Raw genomic sequence first — 17,948 nt, 5'->3', positions numbered from 1 at the left:
TTTATGCTTAATTGGTTTCATATAAAATATCAAAACTTAAACATAGAGCAGATGTGTCAAACATAAAGCCCAGGGGCCAGAATAGATCCACCAAAGACTCCAATCTGGTTCAAGTTCCTGTGTTTATTTCACAGTAAAAATAAATAAATAAATAAATAAATAAATAAATAAATACAAACATAACCACATTTCTTGCACAGCTAACGGAACCTTTTGTGTAATTTTATTTTTTGCACATATTTCTTTTATTAAAACAAAAATGGGATTAAATGTGTGGTTAAACTTCTATAGGCTGACAGAAAGAGGAGTTTTAGATCAAAGTTAGCTGTACGTGGCCCACAATGTAAAATGAGTTTGACACCTCTGACATTGAGTAAATATATAAGAAACACACATTATAAGAACATGCACGTGTAATAAAGGCCCAGAGCAGCTGATGAAAAACAAAACAAAGAATTAAACCAGGACATATGAGAATATGTGCTGTGGTGACAGAAATGACATTCATGTGGTCCAAAGGGTGATTGGTACTGATTTTCCACTGAAGCTCTTGCAGCACTTGATAAATCTTGATAAAGCCGAGCAGAGGGTGCATCCCACCCAACCAACCCCAAACCCCTCCCTCCCCTCCGCTCTCCGCCTCCCTCTCTTCCTCCCCTCCCCTGCTGCACGCAGGAGATGGGTAGAGAAGTTTGCTCGCGGCGCGGTCCGGTGAACATTACTGTATTTCATTTGGGGAACAGCAACTGCAAGAGGCTCTGGAAAAATAATACTAATTAAAAAAAGACGAAAAGTAAGGCTTTCCAGGGAATGCCGCGGAATATCCAACTCAACAGCAACATCAGCCGCAGCGAATTATTGTAATTATATATATATGTATATATATAAAAAATTAATGAGGTTTATCTGTCATCATTGATGTGGCCAAATTAGTGGGAAGCTCGGGTCAGTAGGGGGACAGCGGGCTCGCGCGCGGACTGTCGGAGGGGTGCTTTGAATTTGTGGGTCCTGGAGAAGAAGCGCAGAGCGAAACAGATTCAGAGAGAGAGAGCGAGAGAAGAGGAGGAGGGGGAAACAAGGAAAGAAAAGAAGAGCCGTCCGACTGAAAGTGAGAAAGAGTCCCGCTCAGAATGAATAACAACAAACCCGAGAAAGAAAACGAGCCGAGTGAATTCACCAACCACGAGGAGGAGGTACGTATGCGAGCCCGAGGTGCTCGAGCGTCTGTCTGTGATACTGTAGGTGGCTCCTTGACCCGTAATGACATCCTTAATAAAAACCGAGTCATGCTAACAGCGACTGCTTCTTTTCCTCCACTCCTGTATTCATTAAGGTGTAGCTCTTATGCTGGTTTGTTTGTTTTCTGTGCCGTAATCTGGTTTTACCTCATAAAAGTTTCCAGTATTGCTGTTTACATTATTAGACCGACTGTATGGTTCGCTCATAACACCATCTATCACCGGTTTCCTGCAGGTAATGCGCTGTTATTGCACTGAATTCTTCACCCGTCTTCACTTTTACGTTTCTCCTCTACTTTTCTTTAAATTGTACTGTAGACTTGTTGAAGTTAGCCGTCATTTTTTTTTTTTTTTAAAAACAGCAGCAAGAACAGGGAAGGACATGAAGCACTGATGAATCACTAACTAGCAAGTCTCGAATAACTTTGAAGTCAGGACTGTGTTTTTCCTGGCTGTGCTACGGCATTGCTAGCTGTGTCTTACTGTACAATAAAGCCAGACTTCACACAGCACTGGAAAGCAGTAGTAAAGGGAATTCAGAGCCAGGGCGAATTAGTTTTCACTGAAGCTGAGGGAGCAATTGAAGTTCAAACAACTGCTGCTGCAACATGTAGGTAATAACGGGTTGTAACAGAGAGCCCACTGCATTACAGTGGAGCAAGAATAGCCTCTTCTAATTACATCTAAACACAAACAGAATGGCTTTGTTTACCCCCCCCCCAAAAAAAAGAAAAACATTTGGTGGAAATCCATTTAACATGCTCTCAAAGTATGTTTCCTCTCTATCGTGCAGGATAATAGCCTCATTTCTTCCCTTTCTCCTCTGTAAACATTGCACAATCCGGCCCAACAATATCTCCTCTTTGGTAAATAAGCCTGTAACGGCTCTCTTTGCATGAGGCGATTTTCTTTGGCTCGGATGAATCTCTCTTCAAATGACAGATTTGTTATTTCAGAGCTCCGCACATCCGCAGTCGAGTGATGTAAGGAAGGTGTATCAGATTATATCAGATATTTCTCTTGGAGCAATTTGATTAGGTCTCAGTGTAGCGTTGGACACTTTGTAACTGAATAGTGAGACATAGCCAGCCTTATGTAATACCATATTTGGTCCACTGTTGAGGTTACTATGGATGCGGGGGAACTGCTGTAGCACCACACAGATGAGGTAAAGACCAAAGAGCTGATTTCTTGAGGTTAGGGAGTTTGAGTTTAAAGCTTTCGTCACCTTCTCCTTTTACTAACAATACGTCAGTCAAGCAGAGCCCTGTAACCAGTACATGGCCCTGAGGGTATTCTTGTTATTGAATCGAATAAAAAGCTACTAGTCCGTGTAAAACGAACATATTCAACTAAAGAAAGATGACTACTCAGCACCAAAAGATGTCTGTGTATGACCATCTAACTGTACAAACTGCAAACATGTCGAATTAAAAGTCTCATAAGTGGCAAATACTCACATTTCAGAAGCTGACGCCAGAGAAATACTTGAGTTTTTTTTGTCTAAAGCACCTTCTTAAGTACCTGCCTGTTTTGAATTAGGTTGAGCACAACACAGCTATAATTAAACCAAAATAGGGCAAAACACAAGAAAAACACTTGATCTGTTACTATCAACACAAGCTTTTTGTAGCTGAAATGTTTAGTTGCTCATTTTTATGAGCGACTCATCATATTAAAGCACGAAAGCTTTCAAAATGTGAGGATTGGCTTCTTTTCTTTTTGCTTTCGTGACACTCGGTTACAGTCACGCCGCTTACGGATCATTTTGTAAGACTGAACAGTTAAACGAGGGCGTCAGATTATTCAAAGGTCTCAACTGCAGGATAGGTCTACCAGGAAATAAGCCATGTTAGCTGTAGTTTAACAAAGACACAAGGCTTCAAACTTCTACCCAGCTATTAAAAATTCTGTGATGTCCATAAGCTCAGAGATGAGACGCAGGTTGTGTAAAAGGCAGGCAGACAGAGACGTAAAAAGGAGACTAATGGCCAGAGAGATCTAATGGTTTTGGAAATGTTTGGAAGCCATCCAGACCGGCAGGGACTTAAATTTACTTGGGTGAATTAACGTTAAGGTCAGACAGCACCACTTTATCTTTTGTGGAACGGTGTGTGTTGCATGCAGAGGAGCAGGGAGTGTGTCACACTCGCGGATACATATTCAAGCTTTTTGCAGGCCCGTGCGGATGTACTCAGACTAATTCACGCTTTGGCTTAGTTTGACTTGTTTTGGGGTTTTTTTTGCATGAAAGTCTGGTCTGCACAAATGTCCCTTCACCTGATGCAGAAAGCATAAAAATGCCAGCAACAACACCACAGAGGTAACCATAAACTATAACCTCAAGAGAGCCAAAGTTTAACAGCCTTGCTGGTATGACTCTCACATGCTGAGCAGCAGCAGCTCTCCGCCCCTCCTCTTGGGCAGTGTAGTATGTGACTCAATGGATCACTGATTCGCACCGGTAAAGCACTGCAGCGAGCTCAGCTCCTCATGCCCGCTTCATTGCTCAACCCCGCGTGCCGTCGTCTGTGTACACGAAAGCTCGACGATGCTTAATGTTTATCTTCTGCGGACCGCCGCTCACCAAACATGGTCTTGTTGCAGGCAAGGTATGCAGGTTTCGGGGGCCTGGCAGCATCTAATCTCATGAGCCGCTCTGATAAGCGACATTATCAGGTGTTCTGGATGCTTTCGCGTACTGTGGCACTTCACTTCACCGATGCTGCCGAGGTGACATGCCGTCGCCTTATTGGTGAATGTCAAAAGATAAAAGTTTGAACGAGGTCCGGTTTCCAGACCTTGTATGGACAAGACACCTGGAGCGGGCTTTCCAAAGCTTGACTTGAAGATCCTTTTAATAGATCGGCCCAGCGTGTTTTTTCTGCAGTCTTAACCGCGGCGGCGGCAGCGATGTGGAGTGTACTCAGAAAACCCCGAGTTCAAGTGATTAATTCCAGATGTGTTATCAGGAAGGAGACGGTCCATGACAAAGTGCACACACTGAAGAAACAACCCAGTTCGCCTCAAATTAATCCCATCAGTTTATAAACGATTAGCTGATTTATTGATCAGTCGGATACCTGATTGCTGGGAAAATAAATAGAAGTTGGAATCCAGTGATTGTGAAATTTTCCAGAGACGTTACTAAATCTTTATTAATTGCATTAACACTATTTTTGAGCATTTAGACAATGCAAAAAATGTTCTTTATACTGACAAATGGCATGTTATTTACTGAAGTGAGGCAGTTATATGTGTGCAACACTATTTGAAAACCACATGTAAGCACAAAGAGCACATTTTAGTGATTTGCAACACTGATTATCTGTTAGTAATTAAGGTTATTAACTGAATAAAGTCTTCTGGTCTTCTAACTGTTACTGAGAAAGGACCATGTTTGGACTTATAGACAGTTTATGAGACAAAATACTCTTTTTGTTACACGTAACCTTTGCCTCTGGGACCTGATGGGGATCTTTCGCCTGGATCTTCTGGCACTTGGTAGGCAGTTCACTGCAGAGAGAAAAGGTGAATGTATGACTACATGGAATGCTTTGTAGCTGACCGATTCACCCAACGAAGCTTGACCTTTCACCTCTTTGATGTCAGCTGCCCTCTAGCTAAAGTGTATTTACTTAAGTTGAATCTCCCCACACCAAACTTGGAGGTCCACTAGCAAACCTCTTGCCTTTTGACAAATGACTGAGCACAGATCATCCCGCTTTTTATTTGTTCCTCCACAAGGTGAAACAGTCTCTTACTCGAAATCGTAGTTTACATGAAAGCGGAGCTGTCTCTCCCCCGGATGTAACACTCTAAAGGCAGCAGAAGTATGAAACTTGTCAGACATCTGTTGATTCTAGTTCCTAGCTGATCATAAACATGTAAGTGGATCTTTACAAGTGCCCGAAGAGAAACCGAATATCACTCAAGCGGAGTTCAGCAAATGTGGCGTATCTCCCTGGGGTGTAATTGGATTGTGCTTGGCCTGCTTTGGGTATCTAGCAGGTCCTCTTCAAATAGCAGGTCATGTGGCCACCGTGACCTTTTCCATGAAGAGATGTAGGTGGGGAGCTACGCTGCTGGAGAAGCACGGTGAAGCGGAGGAAGGCCGGTGCCAGTCTGTAAGCGCGGTGGCGTGGGCATGTGTGTGGTCTGTACATGTGCATGTATCTATGAAAAGGGCACAAGGATATATTAACTCTCTGTGACAAGAAGCATTACCAGAGGGGAGTATAGAGGGTAAAGTGGCCATGATAGGGAAAAAAACATCCAAAGGATTATCTGTGAAGTAGCCTATGTCAGACAGATATATAGACATATACACAATAAAAAATCCCTATACAGGCTCAGGCAAACAGTTAAACCCTGCTCTATCTACCCGTCTGATAGGTTGGCGTTTATTTATAAAAGCGCCAAGGGAATTGTCATCTTATCTTAGCCGTTTGTCAGCTGCGCGACAAGAGGTATTTGAAAAGACAACAACAAGGCTCAGCGTCAGGAGCAGCCGGCTGGCAAAAGACCCTGAAAAACAGATGTGAGGCAAAAAGACAAAAGTCAGAGATAATAACTGTATCCAGGTGGATAATTATACATACGTCTATATGTATGTTGCTCCTCTTTAAAAACCTTACCTGTCACTTGCTTTGAAATAAATCACATGCCGCACAGCGGAAGGAAGCGTGCGCTTTTTTCCTAGACAGCGCCAGCCATTTTGTTCTGCTTTGTCATACTGTGTTTATGCACTTCATCTGTCACCTCTGATTAATATTGGTTACTCATGAGCTATAATTATCTGCCTTATTGTATACAGTATCCCATCTTTGTCTCTTTGCACCTGCCTTTGCTCTCCTTTTATGTTCTCCACATTGTTTCAGATTAGGTGTTCGATAAATTAAAGGGAAACAAAACTAATTTGAGCCGTACGATGAGGCCGTCCAGTGCTTTTTATGCAGTAGGGCGCATTTTGCCGGAATGGTTTTGATCCAGTTTAAAAGGAAGGATCGTTCCCAATCGATGCAAAGTTGTTCTGAGTGATCACCTTTATGCCGGGATGAAACCTTTCTATCCTGAAGGCAGTGGTCTGTTTCCTTCACAGACCGCGAGGGGTTGCCGATGATGAAAATTGTGTCAAGAATGGCATTTGATACCCTCGCTAGAGTTCCAGAGACTGGTACAACCAATGCCAAGGCTGGCAGCACATGGTGGCCCAGCGCATTACATTTTTTCTTTATTCTGTGCCCAGCCACCAGCCCCCCCCCTCCTCCTCTCCTGCTCCCTCTCTACAGTTTTATCTCCCTTCCCCTCTGTTTCCTTCCCTCCGTCCTTTTCTATGTCCCACCCTTTTTCTTCCCTTGCTACCTCCTTATCGTACTCTTTTCATTTCCTCCCGCATTCCCTCCCTCCACCCCGGTAACTGTTTATAATTCCTCTCTTCTTCTGCACTTTCATAGCTCTCTGTTCTTTTTTACCCCCCCTCCCGTGCACCCAATTTAGTCCCACCAGACAAACTCCTTATCCCTTATCAGGCCCATGGACTCTTGACGCAGAGATCTCTGAACATAGGGACCATTTATGGACATGGAAGAGCCTTAAAGACACAATCTAGCCAGGGAGAAACGTGCCAGTCTGACTATGCAGCTGCATGCCAGCCGCCCTTTGGCTGACCAGCAGGAATTAGCAATCCAAGGTCAGACCTGAAAAAACTAGAGAAAATGTTACCCATAGCAAAATGTACAAGAAAACTAGCGTTTTCTCTTGCTACCCGGTGTCACAGTAAAGCTGCTAACTGCAGGACTTCAGAATTTATTGTAATATAATATAATATAATATAATATAATATAATATAATATCGGCTTATCTAATGATTAATAATGGTATTTTTCTGATTCTAGATTCTAAAATGTATTATTTGTTTTGTTGTGTATGCTAGCCAACTAATTATGTTTGGGATTTTGTGTGTTTTTACTAAATATCTGCATTGGCTGATAACGCCGTGGCCCTGTTCATTTGACCATCTTGGAAAATAAGATGCCATGAACAAGAGCCTGACTGATTATTGGCAGGCCGATATTATTGGCCGATAGTAATTATTTGCCAGTAATATTGGCACTGACATTTATAATAGTGATGAAAAATGAAAAAGTAGAAACACAGTTCAACCATGTTATGAGTGTTGATGTTGCATAGTTTGTCCTTTACAGGGCACTTTGCAACTGCCCTACTTGTGAGTACTTAGTAAGTACTCATAAATAACTACACATAATATGGAAATCTGTTTGTTTAATGTACCTAAAAGAAAAAAAATCGCCCATTATATTATAATTTTAAATCATTGGTATCAGTCTTAGAAAGCCTATATCAGTCTTTAACATTCTCTGTTGATTGGTTAAAACCATTTACCAGTGTTAGTGGCCAATATCTGACACGTCCAAACCATTTTGTGTTGTCCAAATGGTTAAAAAAATTGTAAAGAGTAGCTGAAAGATTTAAGAAAAGCTGCTGTGGTTTTTATTATAGGGTAATATTCTGCAAAACATGCCTTCGTTTTTTGACCTTTGATTCTCAAAACAATGAATTGCACCAAAAATGCTGAAGCTGTATGGATGGACGGATGGATAAAAAGCAGTCATTATTTGCAGATGAAAATATGGGATCACTTAGTGCCATCAATGACAAACCAAAAGAAACAGCTGCAACGCATAAAGGAAACGACTTGTTAGCAACAGGCTAAGATTTCTTCATGGTGACGCCGAGGATGACTGAGTATCCCCCTGTTGTTTTTTGTTCCTCCGCTTGCGCAAGACGCTTTAACCCTCTGCCCACCCAACCAACCACAACACTAAACAGTCTAAGGTATCCTAGTCGGGTAGGCGACAACAAAGGAAGTCCGGGAAAGGCTGATGCGGAGATTAGTTCACGTTAATGAGCACTTAGGAATTTAAAGTCCATTCAGCGAGTGTCATCAGATAACAAAGGGAAAGAAGAGAATGGCGTTTGTATGAAAGACTTTTGATGAACTCTTTGAAAGGGTCGTTTGTTGGGTTGATGAGAAAAAAAAGACATCTGTGCGTGATCAAGAGAAGAGGTTATCCTTTTCTAAGTTAGATTAAAAGCTAGTGGAAGTGTTATGGTGGGAGGAAGAAAAGAGCAAAGGAAGGAAAAACTGAAGCGGGCGCCTGCTTGCTTTTCCTAGGCCGTTTGTTTTAAATGTCTTTTAAAGGTTAACCTGTTGGAACATTTACAGACCCTTACTGAGCAGGAACTGCTCGTCCAAAGCACTTGTGGGAGTAAGAGAGAGAGAGACAGAGGAAAAACAAAGCAGGTCTCCTCTGGGAGTTCACTCGTGATGTTCGGAGTGTGCTCAGTCTCACAGTTGACCCCAGACGTGCACAGTAACCCCGGGCTAATCTGTGACCTCCGACCCCAAATGTGAAACTTGACCCGTTGAACCCTGGCGATTAAGAGGCAAAACCGAGTCATCCATTAATGGTTGTTTGACACCTCCCGGGCCTGCGGTCTCTCACTCTTCACATTCCCTGATAGAAGATGAAGAGGAAAAACTTGTGAGGATGATGGAGAGTGATGTCAAGCCGGAGCAGTGACAGTTCAGGGGGTGTGGGAGTCTGTCAGTCGGGCTGGGTTTTAATCACGCCGTGCTCAACTGATGCAAGAAAACTCAACCTGCCCTGAGCTCACGTGGGCTTACGGGTTCACTTTGATTTTTCTTTTAGCTCGGTCACAGAGAACAAGGACTCGGGTGGATTTGAAAGCAAGCCGCGTAGTGGACGGGCAATGAAACATTTCCTCTGAGCTTTTTTTTTCTCTCTCTTCTTCTCCTTCTTCTTCTTTTATTATTTCATGTGCAGGTACTCGCCTCACTGTTGCATGCACACTTGCTACGCTATGCTACTGTACCCTCTCCTCAAGGTTAGAGCCGTGTCCTGCCACGTCTGGCTCGAAGGACCTCCGTCTATTAACTTGGCTGTCGAGCGCGCACGCGCACACGCGCAGGGAGGGAGAAAGAAACACATAGTAATCTTCTCACATTGCACCAAGGTCGCGTCCCTCATTTCAGCCAGAACGAGCGGTCAAAAAAGCACTCAATTAAAGTCAGGGCAAATATGTGAGAGAGTCACATAGTGCAGCCGGATATAATGAGGCATTTCAGGCAATTGCTGTAACAAATTTAACAGTCTACGACGTAAGCTGAATAGAAATGACACATTAATACGTTACGGGGTTGTTCACTTAGACAAATCGGGCCTCTTCGTAACGGCTGCTGAATTGCAGCGTCTTCACTGGAGAAAATTTGACGTTCATTTGTACACATTTCGACTGGTGTTGCCTTCAGTCACGGTTATGGCTATGAAACAGCTGTGGTGTCAGATGTGGCTTTGGTGATTAAATCTGCATAAAATTGTGGCTGTTTGGTGGAAGCAAGTCTGAGGCCTTTTGTTGGTTCAGTCATACGAAAACATTCTTCTTCTTATTACTATTGATTCAAAAAACTTGTGTGCAAAGGTTTGATTATTTTTATGATTTTCGAATATTTGAATACTCCATAAATCATCAAAAAGAACATAGTTCATGTCTTTTGCTTGTCTTAAAGTGTGTATTTGCATTGTTTTCCAACAGCAGTTTAACTATTAACTACTTAGTAGTGTAAAACTGTGTGTGAGACTAGACTTACAGTAGAAAAAATGCAAACGCTCCTAGAGTCTGTCAGAGTTCTGCGTGGATCGCCACCAGAAAATAAACAAAAATGAAGTCCAGTGCAAGATCTGCCAATGCAAGCTAGGATGCCACAAGTCTCCAATAAATTGTTATTTCAGAGTAATTCGGGGTCGGGTGAGCGGTGATCTTTTCTTGAAATGCCCATCTTTATTTTATGGAATATAAGCAAAGTGAAAATTCTTTGAGAGTAGCAAAATATAAAGTATTTATTTGGGGCTTAACCCAATGCATGGCACTGTTAACAGAAATAATAAATCTGAATAACCTGACTCGACCATCCAGTTCTCCCAGATCCTCGTTCACTGAGCAGCAGGGACTAAATGATGCTTAGATCAGCTCTCTGTAGGCACCTTATTGTCTGTTGCAGGAGTCCTAATTCTTCTTGTCCCAGAGGACGGTGTGTTTAGGGCCATTGTCCTGCTGAGGAATGCATTTGGGACTGATAAGATGCCTTCATGATGGTGCTGTGTCATACTGAGTCAAATCCGAGTTTCTGGAACGGGCTGCATATACAAAGACACAGATACAGTATATCTTTGTTGTTTCAATAAGGGACATGCAGATGTTGACGTATGATCTAGGAAATCATGATGTCATTGTGTTACTGTTTTCTGACATCTTACAGAGATCCAGCTAGCCTTGATACTTGTCATAGATTGATGTTGAAATACTAGTGCCATCTGAAAGACTTCACCTTTCAGATCATAGTGAAATAATGATTGAACCCACAACAACAACAAAACAGATTTCCTCTTCCAGACAGCACCTCACTTGAGTCTTATTATGAGCACAGACTCCTCCCTCCATCCATAGGATGCAACAACGGCAATGATAGCATATCAATAGGGTGATGACCTCACCCGGTGCTTGTTGAGTCAAAGATCTCTGATTAGAGGTGCACAGATCCCCAAGGACTTGCTGCAGAAGTGGCCTTAATAGGATCTGATGTTTTTGGCCTGGGGCTCTGCACTCTGCTGTGCACCGCTAAGGCGTTGCCAGGGAACTGCACTGGCACGCCGGCTGCGAAGTACTCAGCTGGCTTGTGGTAGGTAGGGACCGCTGTTTTTGATCGAAACCTGCCTGCGTGATAGTGTTTGAGCACGCCATAAATGGTCAGCGATTCAAAGGCTTAAACCAGGCCACTCAGCACTATGGAAATATAGGTATGTGACTCACGGGGAACCAATAAAAACAGACCCAATAAAACAGTGGCCGAAGGTTTGTCTTTGCTTTTTTTACAAATCTGCACAATCTGCTCAACCCCCGGCTTGACCTTCGCTTTAGTTTACTGCATCATGAAAGTTTGATGTCTCACTTTACCTGGTGGGAGCATCTTTACAGCTCCCTCCCTTTATTTATTTATTTCTTTTAAGCCAACCTGATAGAGGCATAAATATAGACTGATATTATAATCAGCAGCAGATGTCTGAAGAAGAGAGCAGCTGATAGATTTACCTGTGAATCATCCTGTTTCCAGCATGTGTGCAGCCAGCTCCACGCTGGACACACACACACCGGAAAAAATGATCATATATCATAACAGCTGACGTCAGGAAGTCTCAGGAATGAGGTTCAAGACAGCCAAGAATGCCCTTTTGTTCCGAGTGTGCACAGGACTCATTGTGTTTGTCTCACTCGTGCATCACATCCAGCTCCTAAGTGGCTATTATCATGGCTGAAGACAGGACTTAAATCACAGATAAGATCTTAGGAAGCTTGGCAAGGAAGGGTTAGATGACTAAGATTTTCTTAATGTGTGCAATTCTGACGTTCACTCTTGGCTTTTTTCCACCTAGAGTAAAATTACAACTCCTAAAAAGAGCGGCGTATAAATCTGTCGTCTTAACCGCGTCGCTGCGAAAGCCCGACGTCGTTCACTTGGGATGATTTTGGCATCTGTTTTTGCGGTCGTGTGCAGAGTAATGCTCACTGTAATGGCAAAGCTGACAGAGGAAACAAACACAGGCCCTGATAGAGATTTCAAATCTGAAAGCTTTGGTGTCTTTCTTTTGACTTATCTGTCTTCATCTCAAAGAGTTTTTCTTCTTTTTTTTTTTAGATTTTTAGAGCTTGAGCACCGTTTCTATTTTTACAGCACTTTTTTTTTTTACTACGGCATTATTAGTTTTATCAGCCTCAACAGCTGTCAGAGACTGACCTTGCTTGTGTCTGATTGATACCATCCTTTTCTGACTCTTTGTTCCCATGTAACTCCATATAAGGAGACCTTCAATTGAGTTTACTTAAACAGAACTGCCAGAGACAGCGCGCAGTGACGGCCCTGCAGGGTTCAGCTCAGCTCAGATAAGATAAGAGCAAAGGTGAGAAAGTCGCTGAGGTGAGATTTTTCTCTTTTTTTTTCCTTTTTTCCTTCTTCCGGATGGATGGGTGGTTTGGCACTCGCCAGCTCTCGCTCTCCTAGTTGCTAAGCTCCATTGTTTGTGTGTTGCTCTGCCTTTGGCTTCAGTGTTGCGTATCAGGTTACATGTGGGAATGAGGTGCCGTGTGAGTTCAGCAGTTCCTTTGTCCCCTGAGTTGTGAATCCACTATCTAATGAATCTGGGAGCTTTGAATATACTCTGTGTAATTGCATAGCTACGGTTTTATTCTAAACTGGGCCCTGTACAGAATCGGATTACACTATAACGCTGTGGGATGTGACGTTTGGAGGGGTGTGTGTTTGCATTGTTTGATTGTGTTGTCTTCTGTGCGCTGAAGCATTTGTCTTCCTGAACCAAGACATCTTTGATTCGGTGAAAGTTCCAGGTATGAGTCAGGATTGATGTGTTTTCTTAGATTACATGCTTGCACCATGTATACATGTATATCTATATATATCTATATATAGATATATATAGATATGTATGTATATATATATATGTATAAACAGATAAAAATTTGGTTTTTATCAAAAACTTACTATACTTGTACATTCACAACAGGCCGGTATTGACCGATGATGTCATTCAATCAATTAAACAGTTTTACCCATTATTCCCTGTATGATCCAGTTAATTTAGTAACATTTTATTAGAATAGGGAGTTCTTTCTCTTGTTTCCTTGTTGTTTTGTAAAGCTTGATGGAGGTTAAAAGCAAAAATACAGCTGTTTTGTTAATAGGAGACAGATGTTATGATCAGTGGAGTTTATTCTTAGAAACACCTGTGTAACATCTCCTGGACTGACCCTTCATTAAGGGCAGATGTGTCTACAATTACATGCAACAAACAGAATTTTCACTGTTCTGCTGCTTCCAGAGTGTAACGGGATCTGCATTCACGGGCTGCGGTGGGGCATCCCAGCATCTGCATCCTATAGCCTTGTTGCAGCTGGGGTTAATGTGTGTGCGTGTGTTACAGGACTACTGCTGGATACATCCTTTTTTTTTTTTAGATCTGGTAGCCAGGTCGCCGATTGCATAACTGAAGGATTGGTGTTTTTACACCCCTTCTGGGTCATTGGAAATATTATTTTGAACAATAATGTGGAACAAATGCATCTGTCACCCAACCATTCAATCAATACTGTTTCCATGTCAGGGATAATTGATATGTATAGCGAGCCTGACTAATTAACTTAAGGTAACTCCTGTTATTGTTTTGCCAAACCAGGATGATATTAATTATTTATGAATCTTGCAGTGGAGATGTTTCTGTCGGGACACTGTTTTTAATTATTGGACTGAGGTAAAACTGAACATACATGAAGAGTTTCTGCTGATTTTGCAAATGTCTCTGTGTGTTCATATGATAACTGAAGGGGCACAGTGTTTCCTGTGTTCTCTGTGTTGTTTATTGACCAATGTTCAGTTTGTCCAAACAGCAGTTTGTCCTGTGAGACTAGATTTTCAGAATATGTCCTGTGTGCAGAGAAAACCTGTTACATATAACTTTTATACACAAAGATGTTTTTTATGAAGGAGGGCCTACGAGGCCTCTTTTTATTTAGCGTGAGATTTGTTTGAACAGCGTGAGAGTGAAAGACAAAGAAAGAAAATCTGTATGATGTATTGCTAAGTTAAATATTCTGTCAGTGAGCAAACCATGCTAGGCAATCGCCAACCTGTCTCTAGGCCTGCGTGACTGAGGCCTTTGTGAGGTGCAAATCCTTATCATGCTAAACATTTAACTTGTGAAAGGCATGCAAGAAAATCAATATTGGACTCGTTGGTATGTTTTAGCATGCTTAAAAACTGAACAAGATTCAAGCCATGCAAAACATTTAGAAGAAACAAGATTAATATAGCGGCTTCAGAAGTATTAATAACCTAATCTTCAGACAAACACATAGTGGGTTGTACTCGGTGTTTCTAGTCTTAATGCTAAGCTAAGCTAACTTGCTGCTTAGGTTTGCTTTACATATATTATACAGATATGACAACAGTATCAAACTTCTTGTGTAACACTGTTCAAACAAACCAAAAAAATGAATACGCACATTTTAAAGTGCAGTCCTTTAGTTTCCAAATCAATTTGCAGATTTATTGCTAGTCTCTGCGCAGGTGAGTTCACCCCCACTCGAGCATGTCTAGTATCTCTTTCTCTGACGTCACCTCTCTATTTTTTATCATTTAAGGTTTGACACTTAGGGAGTTTATGCACTTTGTAAAACCCCAAAACACTAGAGATTCCACACTTGAAATGAAAAGTTTTAAAAAGAGCACAAAGTTTTACCTGCAGCACACCTACAGCGATCATGCTGCGTTCATTTCCTCCTCCTCATCATCACATGTAATAACATAAGAACCCCGTCCTTCCCTGAAAACATTTTTGTAGTTATTCTTATTTTGCGCCCTGAGGGTTTTGCACCTTCTCTGACTATGGGCTGTGGACCACAACAATTACATTTCCATTTAGTCTGTTGTAGCTAATATTTACATTATAATTCCCCAGCAATGGCAGCTCAAGTTTCAAGTTGAAAAGTTCAAATGTAAAACAGAGGCTAGAGCTGCGAGGGAGGGTTGCCATAAAACACAGCAGGTTGTAGATTACACAGGAGAACACAATGCACTTACTGTAGAATGCAGTGTGTGTCTTTGTGTGTTTGCAGAGCTGAAAGACACCCGTATCTGGATTTAAAAAGTTTATCTTTCAGTGTAAAGCCAGCCTCGGTAACTGTTTAACTCATGCTCATTGTCCTTTTTCCTCCTAACCTCATCTGTTATTGTCAGAAAGGCAATGTAGCTATTTATAACTGGTGGAGGTTAATGAAAAATACATGATCTTTCTCTCTCTCGTGTCTTCCTCAGGTCCGAACACTATTTGTCAGTGGGCTACCACTGGATATTAAACCGCGGGAGCTCTACCTCCTCTTCAGACCATTTAAGGTATGTTTGTATGTTTTAAATGGATGGCCTGCAGCTATTCTTAGCAGCTTTCTTTCCAGCAGTCAATGGGACCTCCATTAATGGTGATGAAATAAACGGCAATGGAAACTCTCCCGCGAGGTTCAAGTGTCTGTGTTCTTAAAGCCGAGGTTCAATCACATCTTGATCCATGGGAAGCTTATGTCTCATGGAAAAATGGCTCAATGCCTGCGAAACAAAAACAAAGCTGTTTGCTTCACCTCAGAAGCTCCAACTTTGTTGGAAGCACACAGAGGTCCAGAGTTTAGTTCAGGTGAATACATGTAGATGTTGCAAGCTTTTTGAACTATCGACCAAGACTAACGCACCTTAATGGTGCAGCAGCAGCAGCATCAGCAGCGCTGTTTAAGTGATTAATGCATCTAATCGCTCACTTAAGCAATGTTCATGGTATGTGCTCTGAGTAAATGGTTTATATCACGAGTGTTGAAAGCAGTAAGTCTTGCTTAATCAGGTAAGACACAACAATCTAGTCCATATGGTCTTCATAAGAGCTCCGTGACCTGTGAAACTGGCAAGCTTAGTCCGCCGTGACCCCAACATGCCAACATTTTTGAGTAATTTAGCAAAAAAGGTTTTGTAAATGTAAGCAGTCTGCGTTTTTTTGCAGTTTTTTAGCCACTAAAGTTGAATTTTTGCTTTGTTATGTGTATTTATAGTGCTGACATTTTGTTTTCTGTTTTTTTCAGGGCTATGAAGGCTCCTTGATAAAGCTCACTTCTAAACAGGTATGCTAACAAGTCTGGGATTTGTGTTGTGTTCAAAGAAACTCCTGAATGAAGCCGGTCTGATCACGCTGTTACTGTCCACATTACTTCTTGCTCATCGACACCTTTGCATTTTTTTTTCTTCTCTCTTTGTGTGTTCAGCTTGTTGAGAAAGAAGGATTAGCATGAAGTGCCTTTAATAGAAAAGAAAATAACAAATAACAAAGGTTTCCGGGGGGAGGGAGAATGATAGGAGGGGAAAAGTGTTGCACCAACTTGCCTTTGGCAGTCGGATGTAGTGCTTGTAGTTACAGCGACTCGACTGGTGGGCTGTGTGAGGACGAGGAAGAGAGATGGGGAAAGAGTTCCGAGGTGTCAAAGTGAGCGTTTTGACAAGAGCGGCACTGATGGTTGAGTTTTGCCTCCAGGGTTGCGGGACTGAAAATGAGCCCAGCTGGCAGGTGTCCACGTCCAGAGTGGAGCAATTTAGCTTCATGTCAGCTTACTTGTTGCCACTTTACACTGTTTCTCATAAAGACGTGACATGCTCATTAGAAGGGTTTAAGGCGATTTGGGTTGAACTTGCTGAGTGTAATACCTTAAAACTATTCCTGAAACCAAGTACAAAGAAGAGCTTTAGGCTCTCTCTTTTTGTTTCACTGCTATTGCGTGCATTCAGAAAAACTCATTCTAATGTATGTATCTGTAATTGAAGTCTAATTTAGCATTAAAGATTCTTCACTCTAGGCTGCATTGTGTTCACTTGTTTGGTGGTTTTGTTGCCAGTTATTTTCTCACAGTCAAGCATCTGCACGGTGATGTGCTTGACTTTATACACGTGTGGCAGTGGGCCTGAAAGTGCCCGAATTCAAAGATTAAGAGGTGTGGTCCAATACTTTTGTCCATACAGTGTTGCTAACAGCAAGCTGTGTTATTTGTCAGATAGTTCCACTTGAGTTAGCCAAGCTGCAGCTACCTGTGTTGGGACACCTGCCAGTCGAAGCAGCCTCTCCCCTGAGTTCCAGCCTTACCCTAACGAGACGGATCATTATTAAAAACATCATATATGATATAGTTGTTATGAAGAAGGAAACTATCCCCCGAGACCTGAACAGCTTGTTGTAAGATGCTATTTAATGCTGTTTAGTTAGACATTTTAACATGAGAGTCTATGGGGATTGACTCGCTTTTGTTGGCAGCCTCAAGTGGTCACTAGAGGAACTGCACTAGCTTAATTTTCAGCCCCTGGAGAATATTTGGCTTTTAGACTATGATGGCGTTTACCACCTGTTTTACCTTTGTGATTAAACTGTGGCTCGGAGCGATGTTTCCCCAGCCTAAGTGGCATCTTCAGCGAGAGAACTGATGTGAACTGATGCTTATGTTAAGGCAAAGTGCTGCCCCCCATTTCCTCAGGGTTTGTTTGGAGCAGCTCTCCTCCCTGCTAATGGCAATGACAATGGCCACGCAAATCAATCGATCTCCGTCTCTCTCTTCCAGTCCAAGAACTCCCAGCCATGTCCATATATAGCAAAAGCCTGATCTCAGAGCCTTTCTATTTATATTCCTGTTATGCTTCTTCCTCCTGACGTCTTCACTTAGTCTTTCTTTTCTTTTTGTGTTACTTTTCGGGGGGGGTTTTTCCTCCACATCCTCCTCCTCCTCCTCCTCCACTGCACTTCTTCAGAATTCCCATAACCCTAGACTGCTTTTCCAGATCACACACAGCAGTGTGACCCCATGGGAGTAACATGTTTAGAGTTTTCTGCAATCTCTCCCCCACCACCACCACCCCACCTTCTCCCAACGTCCCCATCCACATACAAGACAAAAATATGTATTTTCTGTTCGTATCTGCAGTCAGTTAGAAATCCTGCAGCCGCACCTACACCCCTGTGA

General features: G+C 42.2%; 1 protein-coding gene across 4 annotated transcripts in view; it reads left to right on the top strand.

The window, feature by feature from the left end:
- The first annotated feature begins 661 nt into the window (after window positions 1-661).
- The window catches only part of LOC100690851 (RNA binding protein, mRNA processing factor), a 38,965-nt gene continuing 21,678 nt past the window's right edge, over window positions 662-17,948 (top strand). For 2 of the 4 annotated variants that reach the window (XM_005468250.4, XM_003450335.5), the window contains exons 1-3: window positions 666-1,193; window positions 15,226-15,303; window positions 16,032-16,070. In XM_005468250.4, coding sequence (XP_005468307.1) covers window positions 1,131-1,193; window positions 15,226-15,303; window positions 16,032-16,070 — 180 coding nt within the window. In that variant the 5' untranslated portion in view covers window positions 666-1,130. Of the gene's footprint in view, window positions 1,194-15,225; window positions 15,304-16,031; window positions 16,071-17,948 lie in introns of all 4 variants that reach the window. The other 2 variants (XM_005468252.4, XM_005468251.4) reach the window with 2 other exon arrangements.

Source organism: Oreochromis niloticus, linkage group LG3 (genome assembly GCF_001858045.2).
Source record: "Oreochromis niloticus isolate F11D_XX linkage group LG3, O_niloticus_UMD_NMBU, whole genome shotgun sequence".
NCBI lineage: Eukaryota > Metazoa > Chordata > Actinopteri > Cichliformes > Cichlidae > Oreochromis > Oreochromis niloticus.
Note: the sequence above shows the minus strand (reverse complement) of the source record. Positions and strands in the feature narration are given on the sequence as shown.